Below are 14802 nucleotides of genomic sequence, written 5' to 3'. Positions count from 1 at the left end.
TTATTATTATTATTTTTTAAATTTATATTTATTAATTTATTAAATTTAAAAGTTTTAATTAATATATATCAATATTTATTTCGATTTCGTTTAAGTTTTTATATGTGTAATTTAAATTGAATATGCGATTTTTTTAAATTTCAAAGATGGCGACTCACGGTGGAGGAAGAAGCTCGGGATGGCCGAAAACTAATTCACAGAATCAATATTCGTCTAAATATCTATCGAATAGTCAATTAGCTGCTGTTAAAACTATTAATCTGTGAGTATATTTTAAAATAAATTTGTTTTTTTTCCTTTTTTTTAAAACATAAAAGTAGGGTGACGTTTCAATTGTGGAAGTTAACAAAGGAAAGAGAATCCTGCTTTTATTGTAGAAAGTGGAAGAATTTCTAAATTTATTCCATATTAATGCATGTTAGACTACACTTTCCATTAAAAATTGTAAGACAAAGTTATAATTTGATTTCGAATATCTCACAAAATCTCTCTCTTCACTTGTCAATCTTACAACACATGGTAGAAGTTACTGTTAGGTCATTTAATGGTACAAATGCAACTCTTATCAGAGCTGTACACCATGCCCTAAAGAGTAAAATTTGGGGGGTTCAAATCCTTCATTCAGAACCTCAGTATCAATCATTTAATATGTATGTAGGTTTGGCGTGTATTTGAGGATGAAATCTGGGATAAAATGAGCTCTTCCCAAAAGATACTGGGATGCTTCAATTCCAGGACCTGCGATAAACGTGTGGTTTACTCCACCGTTGATGGAAATACATTTAAAATGTGGATAAAGAACAATATACTTTGTTGTAGGAACAGCTTTTAGATAAAGTTGTCCTAATAATGCTAGATGACAGTTGGAAAAGATCTGTGACAATCCTGGAAAAAGAACATCTGGCAGTCCTATATATATATATAATGTATATATACAAAATATCTACAAGTAACTTTTAGTTGAAATGTAGCTGATCATTACTGAAATGAAATGAATTAGAAATAAAATCTGTTATGTAGATTACTCCCTATGGGATTTCAGGGCTTTGAGTATATATCTGAACTCGGGACCAAGACGAGTTCAACGGTACCCCACTTTTGAACTGGAGACCAAAGATAAGAAAGTTAGCAGATTAATGATTTTAGAAGGTGGTTAAAATTTACCTTGGTAGCCCCAATGACTGTGCTTCTGACTGTTCATGCTCCCGACAGACTCCTTCCAGAGAGGAGCTGCCGATTGTTTAACGTCACTAGTTATTGATTCACAGTAGTACTTGAACACACATATCAATAACAGTATGTAACAATAACTAGAATAGAATAGAATGCACTGTACTGAAGAATGCACTGTACATTCTATTCTATTGTAGTTCATTCTGTTGTATTTCATTGTGTTCTACAGTGCATTCTAACCCAGTCTAACTTAACCTAAGACGTAGAATGCACTGTGAAAGGCAAGAAATTGTTAATCTGCTAACTTTCTTATTTTTGGTCTCCGGTCCAAAAGTAGGATACCGTTGAACTCATCTTGGTCCCCTGAGTTCAGATATATACTCAGTCCTGAAATTCCATAGGGAGTAATCTATATAACTTCCATAAAATCTACATCTTAAAGTATGAGTGTCGTGCGGTAACATTTGATGATAGAGAAGCTGTGCCGGCCCTAGATAGAATCATTGGAAGCATTATACAATATTTTGGTGTGTTGCATTCACGAGCTAAATCGTGTGAGGTTGGTGCTCTGTAAAACACATGTGCAAATGCGTATAATCTGGCTGCTTTACATAATTCAAATATTTTTGCCATGGAAGCTATCCCATATTCAACAATATGCTTCCATTGGGAATATGCATATATGAAGTTATATTCGAATATACAATAGCAATCTTATCATTTTTTTCACATGACGTATAGAATTTGTAATAAAATACATAATGCAGTTATAATAAAATATTAATTTTAAGTAATTCAAAGTACGTAATTGCACAATATGTATTTATATTTCAGAAAATACAAGGGAAGCTGTGCTTCCACAGATGGCACGCCACTGTAAAGTATGTGCCAGCTACAAATTTTAATAAAACAAAAACATTCGACTAAGTTTATAGATCTTCATCAGCTGAACATTCAAATGTAGAATTAAATTTGTTGCTAGATCACATTTTAAGGTGTGAATTTTATTCCTGGCATTCCCTGTAGTTTCTAGAAAGTTACGAAGAAATTAATTACTTATTTAATCATCTATTTAATTTCAAATTTAAAAAAGGGGGTTCTTTTCTGTTAACAGGATCCCAGTTGCAACTTTAATCCAATGCACGATACCATCATTTGTGTCACTACTAAGACTATTCTATTTAACTGTTTAGAAACAATATTAAACTATACTGGAATTAGAATAATTATAAAAAAACACCACCTTTAACCATCCAGCAAAAATATTTAATAATATAATAACATTTTCAACGGGTTTCTTCAGTTAAATGTATACTAAAAAAGAACATTAAATAGAACATAAGGAATTAAATATGAAAAACAGTAACTGCGCCTGTGTAAATACAGATAAACTGTGCATTTAACTGAAGAAGCCCGTTGAAAACGTTATTATATTATTAAATATTTTTGCTTGATGGTTAAAGGTGGTGTTTTTTATAATTTAACTGTTTAGCTCACTTGACTGTGCTGGCTGTGAGTAGCCCACTTGACTGTGGAGTACTTGATGTTATTTAGTTTTAGGGGTGTAGGGTTCACCCCACTCAGGCACTGAGATGCGAGCAAGCACCAAAGTGCATGACTACATGCAAAGGATGTAGACTATGCAGGATACTGAGAGATGTTAAAAATGGGATGCAAATATCTCATGAAGGGTCAATAAAATTCTGGGTGGTGCAAAATCCCTCATTCAGAGCTTGAATCTTACCATTGCTATAAATATTAGATGGCATCCCATTAAGAGAAAAGTACCAAAAAAAGGTACAAGGTCCAAGCACTTTGACATAATCTAAATTCTGAAGCACTTATAATAGTTATTATTATTATTTAAAGTTGATGTCTACCTGAATTAAGCATTTATTTGATTTAATTAGCATGTGCCAAGTTTTGTAAACTTTTATTACATTGAAAATTTTTAAATTACAAAATAATTTCAATAATTATATTTGCATTAAAATACATGATGATTAGACAAAATAAAACAGGTTCTTCTTTCTTGTAATTAAATTGTTGATGATGATGATGATGATGTTTTAAATACAGTAGAATATTTTTTACGCTTTTAAATTTTAAATTGAAATATCATGAATATTTCAATTTGAAAAAATAATTTTACATTTTTGAGTAAATTACTTCCTGAAATCAATTGTCTTTAATTAATTGGTGAAATAAATTCTTACATACAGTGGAACCTCGCTTAATGAGCATAATTTGTTCCAGAATCGTACTTGTTAAGCAAAACAATTTTTCCCATATAAATTAATGTAAAATACAATAATGCATTCCATGCTGAAAAAATTCTTAAATGTTTTATGTATAATGTTTATTCAAAGAAAATTATACAATATACATTGTTAAGGAGCACATTTTTTCTCCAGTGCGGAATGAACCAACCTGGAATGCGAATTCGATTTACAGAAAAAAACAAATCACAGATCATGTGTCTGATAAACACACTAAACAATATGCCAAATTCTTGGGCTATGTAAATGCTATAATTAAATATTAGAAATTGATTAATTTGACTAGAAGTAGGCAGTTATGCTTTCATCTCGTATTTAATGTAATAATTATAAATAATTAATTTTTAATTTAGACATTTTCTAAAATTTAATTTGGAATTGGTCATTAAATTTAATACGAGATGGCAGCATAACTGCCTACCTCTAGTCAAATTAATCAATTTCTAATATTTAATTATAGCATTTACATAGCCCAAGAATTTGGCATATTGTTTAGTGTGTTTATTATACAGTATAACGGGCTATGGTTGTTGATGTTTATAAGTAATATGTGTGAACACGAGTTTGAAAAAATGTGTGATCACAAGCGACAGTAAGATGCTAGTGGAACGATTGCTAAACACAGACTGATGGAGCATGTGCACAATCCAGAACTTCTCCTCTCCTGGCCACTCATTATGCGAGGTGCTCGTTAAGTGAGGTTTCACCGTATTTTGAACTCTTTTAAAATTAAATATAAAATATTGAAATACAGTAGAGCATCGATTATCCGACTCAATTGGGGACTGGGGTTGGTCGGATAACTGAAAACTCGGATAACCAAAAAGTATGAAAAAATACATTAGTATAGTGTATTAGGCCTGGTTTAAATACTAGCTTCCCTTTCATGGTCGAGCCAGTGCTGCCAGCTAAAACATGCAACAATTTAACAAAAATAATATTAAAGTAGCCAAGACATAACCAAATATTGTAGCGCCACATCACTAGTGGACATTTGAATTTGCCGACTAGAACGCGGTTGGTTAATCGGGGGTCGGATAATCGATGCTCTACTGTATTTGTATTTGAAATATTTTATATTTAATTTTAAAAGATTTCAAAATTATGATCAGAATTTAATTATAAGAATAATTCAAAAATCTATTATTCAATAATTATATTATAAAGTCTATATTTACTGTCAAAGTTGTATTAATATTTCATAAATGACTACAACAATTAATTTTTAAAAATAATGTGTGTTATTTACGAGGGCTATTTTTTAAATAAGGTCCGTTTTTTAATAAGAAGAAAAATACTGTAAATATCGTTAAAATATATTTTTTTCTATATTCTACATACTTTTATCTACTTTTCTACATAATTTCCATTTTGTTTAAACATTTGTCATACCGCTCAACAATTTTTTGAATTCCGACTTCAAAGAAATCTGCTGCCTGTCAAGAAGCCCAATCCACGACTGCAGTTTTCACTTCTTCTTCGTCGTTGAAATGTTGACCACCAAGGAACTCCTTTAAGTATCGAAACAAGTGAAAATCACTGGGTGCAAGGTCTGGACTGTGTGGATGATCGTATCGAGTCAAAACGATAAAGCACTGTTTAATCTTTTTGTTTTGTGATTGTCAGAAAGCAGTCTTGGAACGCACCGAGAAAACAATTTTCGATAATTCAGTTTCTCCGAAACAATGGTATACAAAACTGATCTTGAAATCTGTGGAAATTCAATTGATAACGTTGAAATCGTGAATCGTCGGTCCTCTCGAATTTTGTTATCCACATCACGAACCAAATCTTCAGAAATCAGAGAAGGTCGACCAGGGTGTGGCTCATCATGCACATTAACTCGCCCATCCTTGAACATTCTTACTCATTTTCGAACTTTACTGTCACTCATAGCATTATGACCGTAAACTTCACAAATCTGACAGTGAATTTCCGCTGCTGCCAAGTTTCTTGCAATTCAAGAATCGAATAACAGATCGTATCTCACAGTCGGCGGGAGACTCAATTTTCTTAAACATTTTAAACTTTTACTGCTCAGCATACAGACAGATGATATGGCTGCAAATGGCGTAAAAACGCGTGTCAAGCTTGCTCAGAGCAGAAGCATATGTATACTGCCGTGATTGCGCATTATTCTCACTTTCATTCACAAACGGACCTTATTTAAAAAATAGCCCTCGTATTAATAAGGAATGACTGATTTTGGAAAAAGGCATATAAAATAGAATGCAATACAGAGTAATGAATTTTTATTATATAAAATGGAGGTGCTTATTACAAATAAATAGGAACTATAAATGACTATGATATTACACATCTCTTACAAAACTGTTATTGATTATCATTTGTAAGGCAATTGAATTTCAGAAAGTATTCAAAATTATTTGCTGCAACTGTGTATGTGAAGTTTTTGTTAATCTAATGTCTTGGGTTGTTTAAATTAAACATATTTCTTTACAATTCTAAGTTATATTTCACTGCAAAAATGTTATATATATATATAAGGCACATTCCTGAATTATTTTATATGTTGAAAGGATGTTTACCTAGAATACATTTCAAAATATTGTTAGTGTCTATAAGAGAAAAGTAAAAATTTAAAAATCTGTAGTACTACTAAAAATATGAAATGAAAATACAGTAATATAAATAATGTCTGTTTTGTTGTCTTTTCAGTTTTTTCAAACATACTAACTAATTAAAAAACTGTAATATCACTCTTATTTGATGCTTCTTGCAAGGGATTCTTCATGTTGTTAGAAAACAAATTGTTATAAAATGTTTCAAGTTAAAATTCCAAAACTTATGTGTCAATGCTTTTAATTGTTACATTTTTACTGAATAAATTGAAATAGTTTGTCTTTGCTAAGAGAAAAGTAATACATAAATTTATTATCTTTACTAAAATTTGAAAGCATTGAATAATTAATTTTGGAATAATAACAATATTCTTACTAATTAACTTAACATTTTATTACAACAAAATACCAAGTTTTGTATATAAACATATTCAAATAAAGAATTCATGTTTGCAATATTACACTGAAACATAAAATAAAAAATAACAGATTCAATTATGTATGTATTAAATAAATAAATAAATATATATATATATTAAATTATACTGATGTGAGATCTTGTCGTTAGTTAATGCATATTTCTGTGTGGAGGCAATTGTGGCATCTTAACTTCTGTTTAAAATATCTCCATTTTCCCATTTTCTCTGGTCTGTACCCATGGGTTGGAAAGATTTTGTTCCTAATGATCTTTGTTTCATCCCATATTATTTCAATGTATTCCATGTTGGCTAAACTGGCTAAAGCTGTGTTGAATCTTCTATTCTGTGCATCATATTTCTGTTCATATCTGGGTGAAGTTCCTACTTGTATAACCAATGTAGGCCATGTGCATGGTAATGCTGTTCGTCCAAGATATACTCCCATTTCTATGCCTCGGATTCTATCCTTATTGTTTCTTAAAATATTGTATATTGTAGGATTACATTTGTATACCGCCAAAAAATTCTGTTTCTTGGCTAGTTCCTTATCTTTTGTTTTTTATTATCTTTTTAATTTGCCTTTTATTATTTTATAATTTAATATGTACAGTACCTAATCTAATCTATTATTTTTATTTTTTCCTGGTAATATTACAATGAAAAATGTGAATATGTTTGTATTCAAATTTTATATTTTGTTGTAGTTAAATGTTTGTATTTATTTTGACAATTAACATTCCATGTTACATCATTTAGGAAACTCCACTATTCAGAGTGATAAAAATCTTGTGTATTAAAGGAAAATAAAGAATTATTTTTTTAATCTTTATTTTTTAAATATTTTATTAAGCACATTTTGTTTTGAATTCACTTATTTTTAAGTTATGATAGTTATATAAGCTAATGATTTTGTTTGATGACGATTTAAGAACTGCCAAAAATATTTGGAGTAAATGATATCAAAAGACTGTACAACATTATAGGAAATATATTATGGTGGATTTGGGTGAAATATTTTGTAGTTCTAGTAATTTTGATCAAAAGTCTCCATAGGTGCAAAGTCAAAAAATGAACAGTTTTTGACTTATCAAGAGTCCAAGATGCAAAACACAATGTAATTCACACATGCTATGAAGCCCTAAATCTATCTTTATTTTAAAATATAAAATATAGGACCTCACAACACGTGCATGAATTATGTTGTTTTTTGCATCTTCGATTCTTGATAACTCAAAAACTGTAAACTTTTTCATTTTGTGTTTATGGAAACTCGATCACTAGAACTACAAAACATGAAAAATGTAGCCAAATTTACCAGAACTCATTTCCCATAAGGTTTGTGCAGGATTCGAATAGCCTTTCTTAAGCATAACTTTAACCTCGAAATAAGAGAGGTGCATCTGTATAGTAGGCATATTCTCCATATTGACGTCGGAACTATGTTGCAGTTCAGGCACTCCAACAACCAACAAGAATGGTTCTTTATTGATTTATTTATTTATTTATTTATTTTTAGTTTTTTATATTAATAGTATATATAGCAACCAGTTATCTACATTGTACTTCATGTTTTACGATATAATAAAAAGTTGTTGTTGTTTTTTTTTTTTTTTTCAGTTTAATATTAGGGCTTGTAAAGATGTCATATATCATAAATATTTTGTTAAAGTTAATCAAGATTAAAGAAATTTCTTATAGAAGAGCACAATCAACTTTTATTGAAACCATTTTCAATTTTTTCAACTAGAATGTTTCAATTTAAGAAAAAATACTTCAGTATATAGAAAGAAGATTGATTTTAAACAAAATTCAAGCATTTCAATACTTGTTTTGATATTAAACATTTATAAGTATATTATTTTAAAAACTAAACTCATTTTTATTAAAACGGTTCTGATTTTTTTGTTCGTAATTAAAAATTTATTGAGTATTCAGAATCTTGTTTTTCTGTTTATAATGATACTTTATTCTGATCGTTTGTTTATTCCATTCAATTACTCTTTGATCTTTGCATATTTTTTGTCTAAAAATTTCAACATCAATCTTATTAATTCTCATATTTTTATTCAACATCTTCCAGTATAAAATATTTATACTGGTATGTCTATCTTAACATTGATTTTTGTTCTGCTATTCTAAAGTTTTCTTTGTATAATATCCTTGCTTAATTTGTTTATTAATGAAATTATTTTGTAATATAAAGAATATGCATAAAGTTTACAATACTTTTTTTAATAAATTATTTTGTGTAAGGAATTGTACAAATAGATTTTTTTTAGACTATATTATTTACATACATTTCTTATTTAGATAACTATAATTGATACTATGATATTGATTTGTAAAAGGAGAAACTTCAGAGTCCAGTCTATTTAATAGCAGAAGAGCAGATTTTTCTATGGGAAAATTTGTTTACCATATATATTTTATCTGAATTTATCATTAATGGTCTGGTTTTTATTAACATTTTTATATTAATATATTACAGCTAAATCATTGTAAAGTAATAATCTATAATGTATATTGCTGGAGACTATATTTTTCATCAAATGCTGTCATTAATGTTTTGAAAATTTAAAACATTTTCTAATTTTTTGAAATAAGTGTTTTGAATTATGTTAATAAAAATATGTTTTTAATTTTCTGTTCAGCTATCCACTTACAAATTATACATTTGGAACAAAAGAACCTTTGTTTGAGAAAGATAGTTCTGTTCCAGCTCGATTTCGGCGCATGAGAGAAGAATTTGAAAAATATGGGATGCGTCGCTCTGCTGAAGGAGTTCTGTTGGTACATGAACATGGCTTACCTCATGTATTACTCCTACAATTAGGTACCACATTCTTCAAGCTGTAAGTGTTTTTAATATTTGTCTTTAAATTTGTACATTTATACAGATGTAATAAAAAGTTTTAATAAATATTAAGAAATAATATACTGTCTTTATTCAATTACATAAATGTTAAAGATAACAACCATATTATAACTCAAACTGAGGTACAGTTATAAAAATAATTACAGTGGAACCTTGCATAACAAACAAAATTGTAAAAAAAATGACTTGCTTAATGAGCGACGTTTTGCATAACGAATGACGAGAAGAGAGGAAGACTGGATTGTATGCATGCTCCATCAGTCTGTGTTTAGCACTCGTTCCACTAGCATCTTAGTGTCGCTTGTGATCACACATATTACTTATAAACATCAACAACCATAGCCCGTTATATAATAAACACGCCAAACAACATGCCAAATTCTTGGGCTATGTAAAAGCTATAATTAAATATTAAAAATAAATTAATTTGACTTTGAGGTAGGCAGTTATGCTGCCATCTCGTATTAAATTTAATGACCAATTCCAAATTAAATTTTAGAAATGTCTAAATTAAAAATTAATTGTTTATAATTATTACATTAAATATGAGATGGAAGCATAAACATTATACATAAAATATTTAAGTATTTTTTTTTTTTTTTTGGTGTGGAATGCATTATTGTATTTTACATTAATTTATATGGGAAAAATTGTTTTGCTTAACGAGTACGATTCTGGAACGAATTATACTCATTAAGCGAGGTTCCACTGTATAATATAAACATTATAGTTCTTGACTGTAAATCAAAGTAGTCATAGTCATTTACTTTAAATATTATATGTAAAAAATTCTAATTACAGTAGAGAGTCGTTAATCGGAACACTGGTAATCGGAATCGCTGGTAATCGGCACAATTTTCAGTCGAACTGTGTCGTGCTGAATCAAACGTTTTTGATACTAAATTTACTTCTAAAGTATAATTTTCATGTTTTTTATATTCTTTAATATATTTATTTTGTTTGTACAAAATGCAGAAATAATTTTTAACGATACGATAGCCCCGATTATTATTATAAAAATTTTCGTTAGGTTTAAAATCGACAAAAATTCAACACAAAGCGACACGCAACGGAGAAAAATTTGAACATTGGACATGTTAATGTATTTTTTCGTACATAATGGGTAATCGGAACAAATGACTAATCGGAACAACCCAGTCCCCAATTGATTCCGATTTTCGACTCTCTACTGTAATGACTATAATGCTTCCAAGTTCAAAAGCTTAGTAACTATTATCAGTTACTTTCATTATAACTGAAAGTAATTTTTTGTGGATTAGTTGGTATGGTATATTGGATAAAATGTATCATGATTAATTGTTATAGTACTTTACAATAATTAGCTATAATACGTTAGACTGTAAGTTAAAATATATTTCTGAAATAGTTTTCACTGATTAACGTGGTAAATTATTTTTTGATAAAATAATTTGTTTCTCTTTTGTTTTAAGCTAATGATATTATCTTTGAATTTGAAGTTAAATCTATATTATATTAGCAAGGTTGAGGCCGAAGTTTTAAACGCGAAAACGTGTACGTCAGACATTCAGTGCCAGCTTCCTATAAGCCTAAAAGTTTGACAATGGTGTTTGGAAAGTCAGTAGAATCATGTTCGACATTCCAAATGCCATTGTCAAACTTCTAGGTTTACGGGAAAGAGGTGCTGAACATCCGATGTACACGTTTTCGCATTTAAAATTTCCACCTCAACCTCGCTATTCTTCTCTATCTATTAAAATGATTGATGAGGATTCTTTGATTGATTTATTTGATCGTGGTCAATTGATTAAAGGCTCTTTGAAAGTAACATTCACATACAAATAAAATACAGTGGTACCTCAAACTTGATCTGGAATTTGAACTGAACATGTGAAAAAATATGCTTGCTGTGTAAATGCCATCTGTTGTGTGCCCAAGTCATCTCTCAGTCTTGGTGTGAAAGTATCTCTTGCATTATGTTCATGTGTTTTCAGTACTTTTTTCACTTTATTTTTGGTGTGTTTGGTTATATGTATAAGCCCTACCTATTAACAATGAATCTAAGAAGAGTGTGAAAGAAATAAAACCTAAGAGGAGGTTATAGCATTAACAATTGAGACGAAAAAAGGAACTTCTCGTAAAGCACGAAAGTGGTACATATGTGTGGCTGATTTGGTAACTATATTTAAGATGCTGAGGTCAATGGTGTGTGACCAGTAAATGAAATTTTCATTTTATTATACTGTATTTTTGTATTTTGTTTGTTTCCATGCTTTAATTTATTATTTACAGCATTTAATTGTATTTTTACCTTAAATTATGTGTATTTGCTGTTTAAGTTTATCATGATGAGTATTGTTTAGGGTCTGGAAACAGATCAATTCACTTTCCATTATTTCTAATGGGGAAAGTTGATTCAAACTTCAAACAGTTTAGAGTTCAAATGATCTACCTTCTGAAACATGTTAAATTTGAAGTTTGAGCACCACTATAATGTAAAAAAAATTACATCAGTGTTCTCCCAAGATATTTTTAGCTCATCAATCAACTAGTTAAAAATATTTTTAATATATTATTATTATTTATTTATTTTTTTTTTTTAAGGATAAAAAGGATTATGGATTAGTATTTTATTGTGTATTGTTTCATTATCATCACCTGAGATTCATAAGGAATTTGAGCAGCAACTAGCTAAGGTTACAGTCAACAAGCTAATGTTGCAGTCACTTATTTAAAATTTTTGCCTTGGGAGAACTGATATCATATATTTGGCAATAAACTTTTTTATGCAAAATAAAACCTAAAAATGATGCAATATTAACTTGCTTTTCTTTATATATATGTTACATGATTGCCAATTGTTGATGAGACAAATGAGCTTAATATGGTTTATGTGTGTTAGTCTCAAACACCTAAATTGCTCATTGAGCAAAACTAATGTTGTTCAGCATTAAAAATTGTAAATAAAAATGTTTAGAGGCTAGAATCCATATTTTACAGTTACAAACCACCGTGCGTCGTATGATCCTCTAACGTGGTTGCATCAGCTAACGTTAAGAACGTGTTATGGCTTTTCTTAATCACCACAACTTGTTGTGGTCAAATATCATGAAAGCCACAACACGAATTTCGCTTTGTGGTCGTTTTGAGTTAGCCACAACATGTGGTTGTTTTTTTCGCTCAATGAGCGATTTTGGTCTTTGAGCCTAACATATATTACATATCATTATAAGTACTGTACTTGTTATATTAACTCTGATAATGAAAGCATTTTTTTTTTATTGCTATAATGTTTGTCAGTCAAATGATTAAACAGAAAATCGGGACTATATTTTCTTATAACCATACTGACAAATCAATAGTAACATTAATTATAAGAAAACACATGAAGAAAACCATCCTCATTGGACTCTCCATTTTCCATATACAGCAACAAAGAGACAAACTGTGTTCACATTCACATGCTATTTCTGTTAACCTATTTGTAAATATGCAAAATTAATTTCCATACACAATGTATAGGTAGAAAATTTAAATTAGCTTGTTTTGGTTTATTTTATCTTTTAAATAACAAATAAAACATTATGAATTTTATTATGAAAAAAAATCAATATAAATAAAACTGAAATGATCAGTCTCTCTGTCAGTTTGGATGTTTGTTTCCACATTATGGGAAAACACCTGAACATATTTTAACCAAACTTTATATTTTGAATCTGTTGATTCAGGGAATGTTTACACATATATATTACCGTATTTTACGGACTATAAGACGCATTTTTTTCTTCAAAAACTTGCCTCCAAAATTCAGGTGCGTCTTATAGTCCGTAGCGTCTTATAGATATTTTTTTAAAAAATTGTTTAAAAATTAAGGTGCGTCTTATAGTCCGTAAAATACGGTATATACACATATATAAACTGGGGTTCAGATAATAGGGTTCTACTGTAGTAATAAATAAATTTATTCATAGATGATGATACAGTGAAATGTATAATTCTAATCCAACAAGACAATAGCAAAAACAACAATATAAAGAAGATAAATTTTGGTAAGGATTTGAATAATCTATTGCATATCAATTTATCTTAAATATGAGCAGACAACTGGCTATTTTGTGTGAATTTGAAAAAGGAGGGAATATCTGTTGACTGTATTAAATTATTAATTACTTTCTTTGATTTATTTCACTTAATTTTTCTTTATATTAAATATGATTAAAAACTTTCTTTGCAAATATAGTTTTGCCTTAAAAGTTATTTCTATTTCACACATTTCTGAGAAAAATTATTTACTTATTAGTTAGTTATTTTTATGACTTGTTAATTGGATTATCTAGAAGTTTATATTGTGGAATTGGTTATAATAATAATATATAATTATTTGAATATGATTTTAATTTAGATAATTTTAAATATTTTTCTAAATTTTAGACCTGGAGGAGAATTGGATCCAGGTGAAGATGAAATTGAAGGATTAAAAAGATTAATGACAGAAGTATGTAAAATACTTTTTAATCATTCTTAATCAAATAATATGATCATTATAATTAATTGCTACCTTAAATATTTATTCTGGTTATTTATTATTAATAAAAATTGATGATTTATATATTTATTACATACATATTACATTAATATATCATTTGTTTCATTTCACCATTTGACGTGGCGCAGCTTGGCCTATGTTGCCCTTGCACCAAAAAACACCAACCAACCATTTGTTTCATAAATTAGTATTAAAAAATCTCCTTATACAGCACAATTGACAAATGGCTATTAAGCAAAATATTGATTTGAATGATTAAATGTTGAGACATTTTTATTGCTATAAAGTACAAATTTAATTCAGACTCTTATATTTTATTTTGGATAATTAGTATAAAATTTTTATTCGGACTATATTGTAAGACAGGTGAATCTATAATGGAAAAATTGAGACCTTTGTGTATTGGTGAGTTAAATCAATAAATAAAATTCTAATTAACATTATTAGCTATTTTACAGATGTTTTAGAGTTATGAGACAATATTAAAATAAAACTGTAGAGATAGTTTTAATAGAAAACAGAAAGAATTATATTTACGTTGAGATGTATATGCTTGTACTGTTTCATGGATTATTGTAGTGTCTTGCTTATTAATAAAAGCTATATATTTTTACTGTAAACTAAGCCCAAAATTGTAAATTAATCAAATGATAACACTGGACCTATCAAACCATAACTTGGCTAATTACATATAATGGTAAAAATTAATTTGAATTAAATTGTAGGCAATTAATTTGTCATCTTATTTATGTATTTAATTATCTAAGTTATGGCTTGATGAATCTGGTGTGCTATCCCTTGGTTATCTTATGGAAATATACATTTGGATTGTTGAAAATGTCAAAAAAAATAAGGAATTGGCTTCTTGGATAAATTGAATAGCATCTGGAAAAAGTATAGCTGTTTATTCACAAGTTTGCAGAGAAGGCTCATGTATTTTCCTGTACTG

General features: G+C 28.8%; 1 protein-coding gene across 1 annotated transcript in view; it reads left to right on the top strand.

The window, feature by feature from the left end:
- LOC136977016 (cleavage and polyadenylation specificity factor subunit 5-like) overlaps window positions 1–14802 on the top strand; it is a 59383-nt gene that overhangs the window by 7833 nt on the left and 36748 nt on the right. The window contains exons 2-4 of the mRNA XM_067272434.1: window positions 147–262; window positions 9105–9305; window positions 13739–13802. Of these exons, the coding sequence (XP_067128535.1) occupies window positions 147–262; window positions 9105–9305; window positions 13739–13802 (381 nt within the window). The remainder of the gene's footprint in view (window positions 1–146; window positions 263–9104; window positions 9306–13738; window positions 13803–14802) is intronic.

Source organism: Centruroides vittatus, unplaced genomic scaffold (assembly GCF_030686945.1).
Source record: "Centruroides vittatus isolate TY-2023 unplaced genomic scaffold, ASM3068694v2 contig_439, whole genome shotgun sequence".
Taxonomy (NCBI): domain Eukaryota; kingdom Metazoa; phylum Arthropoda; class Arachnida; order Scorpiones; family Buthidae; genus Centruroides; species Centruroides vittatus.
The sequence above is the reverse complement of the archived record's forward strand: the minus strand, read 5'-3'. Positions and strand labels throughout refer to the sequence as shown.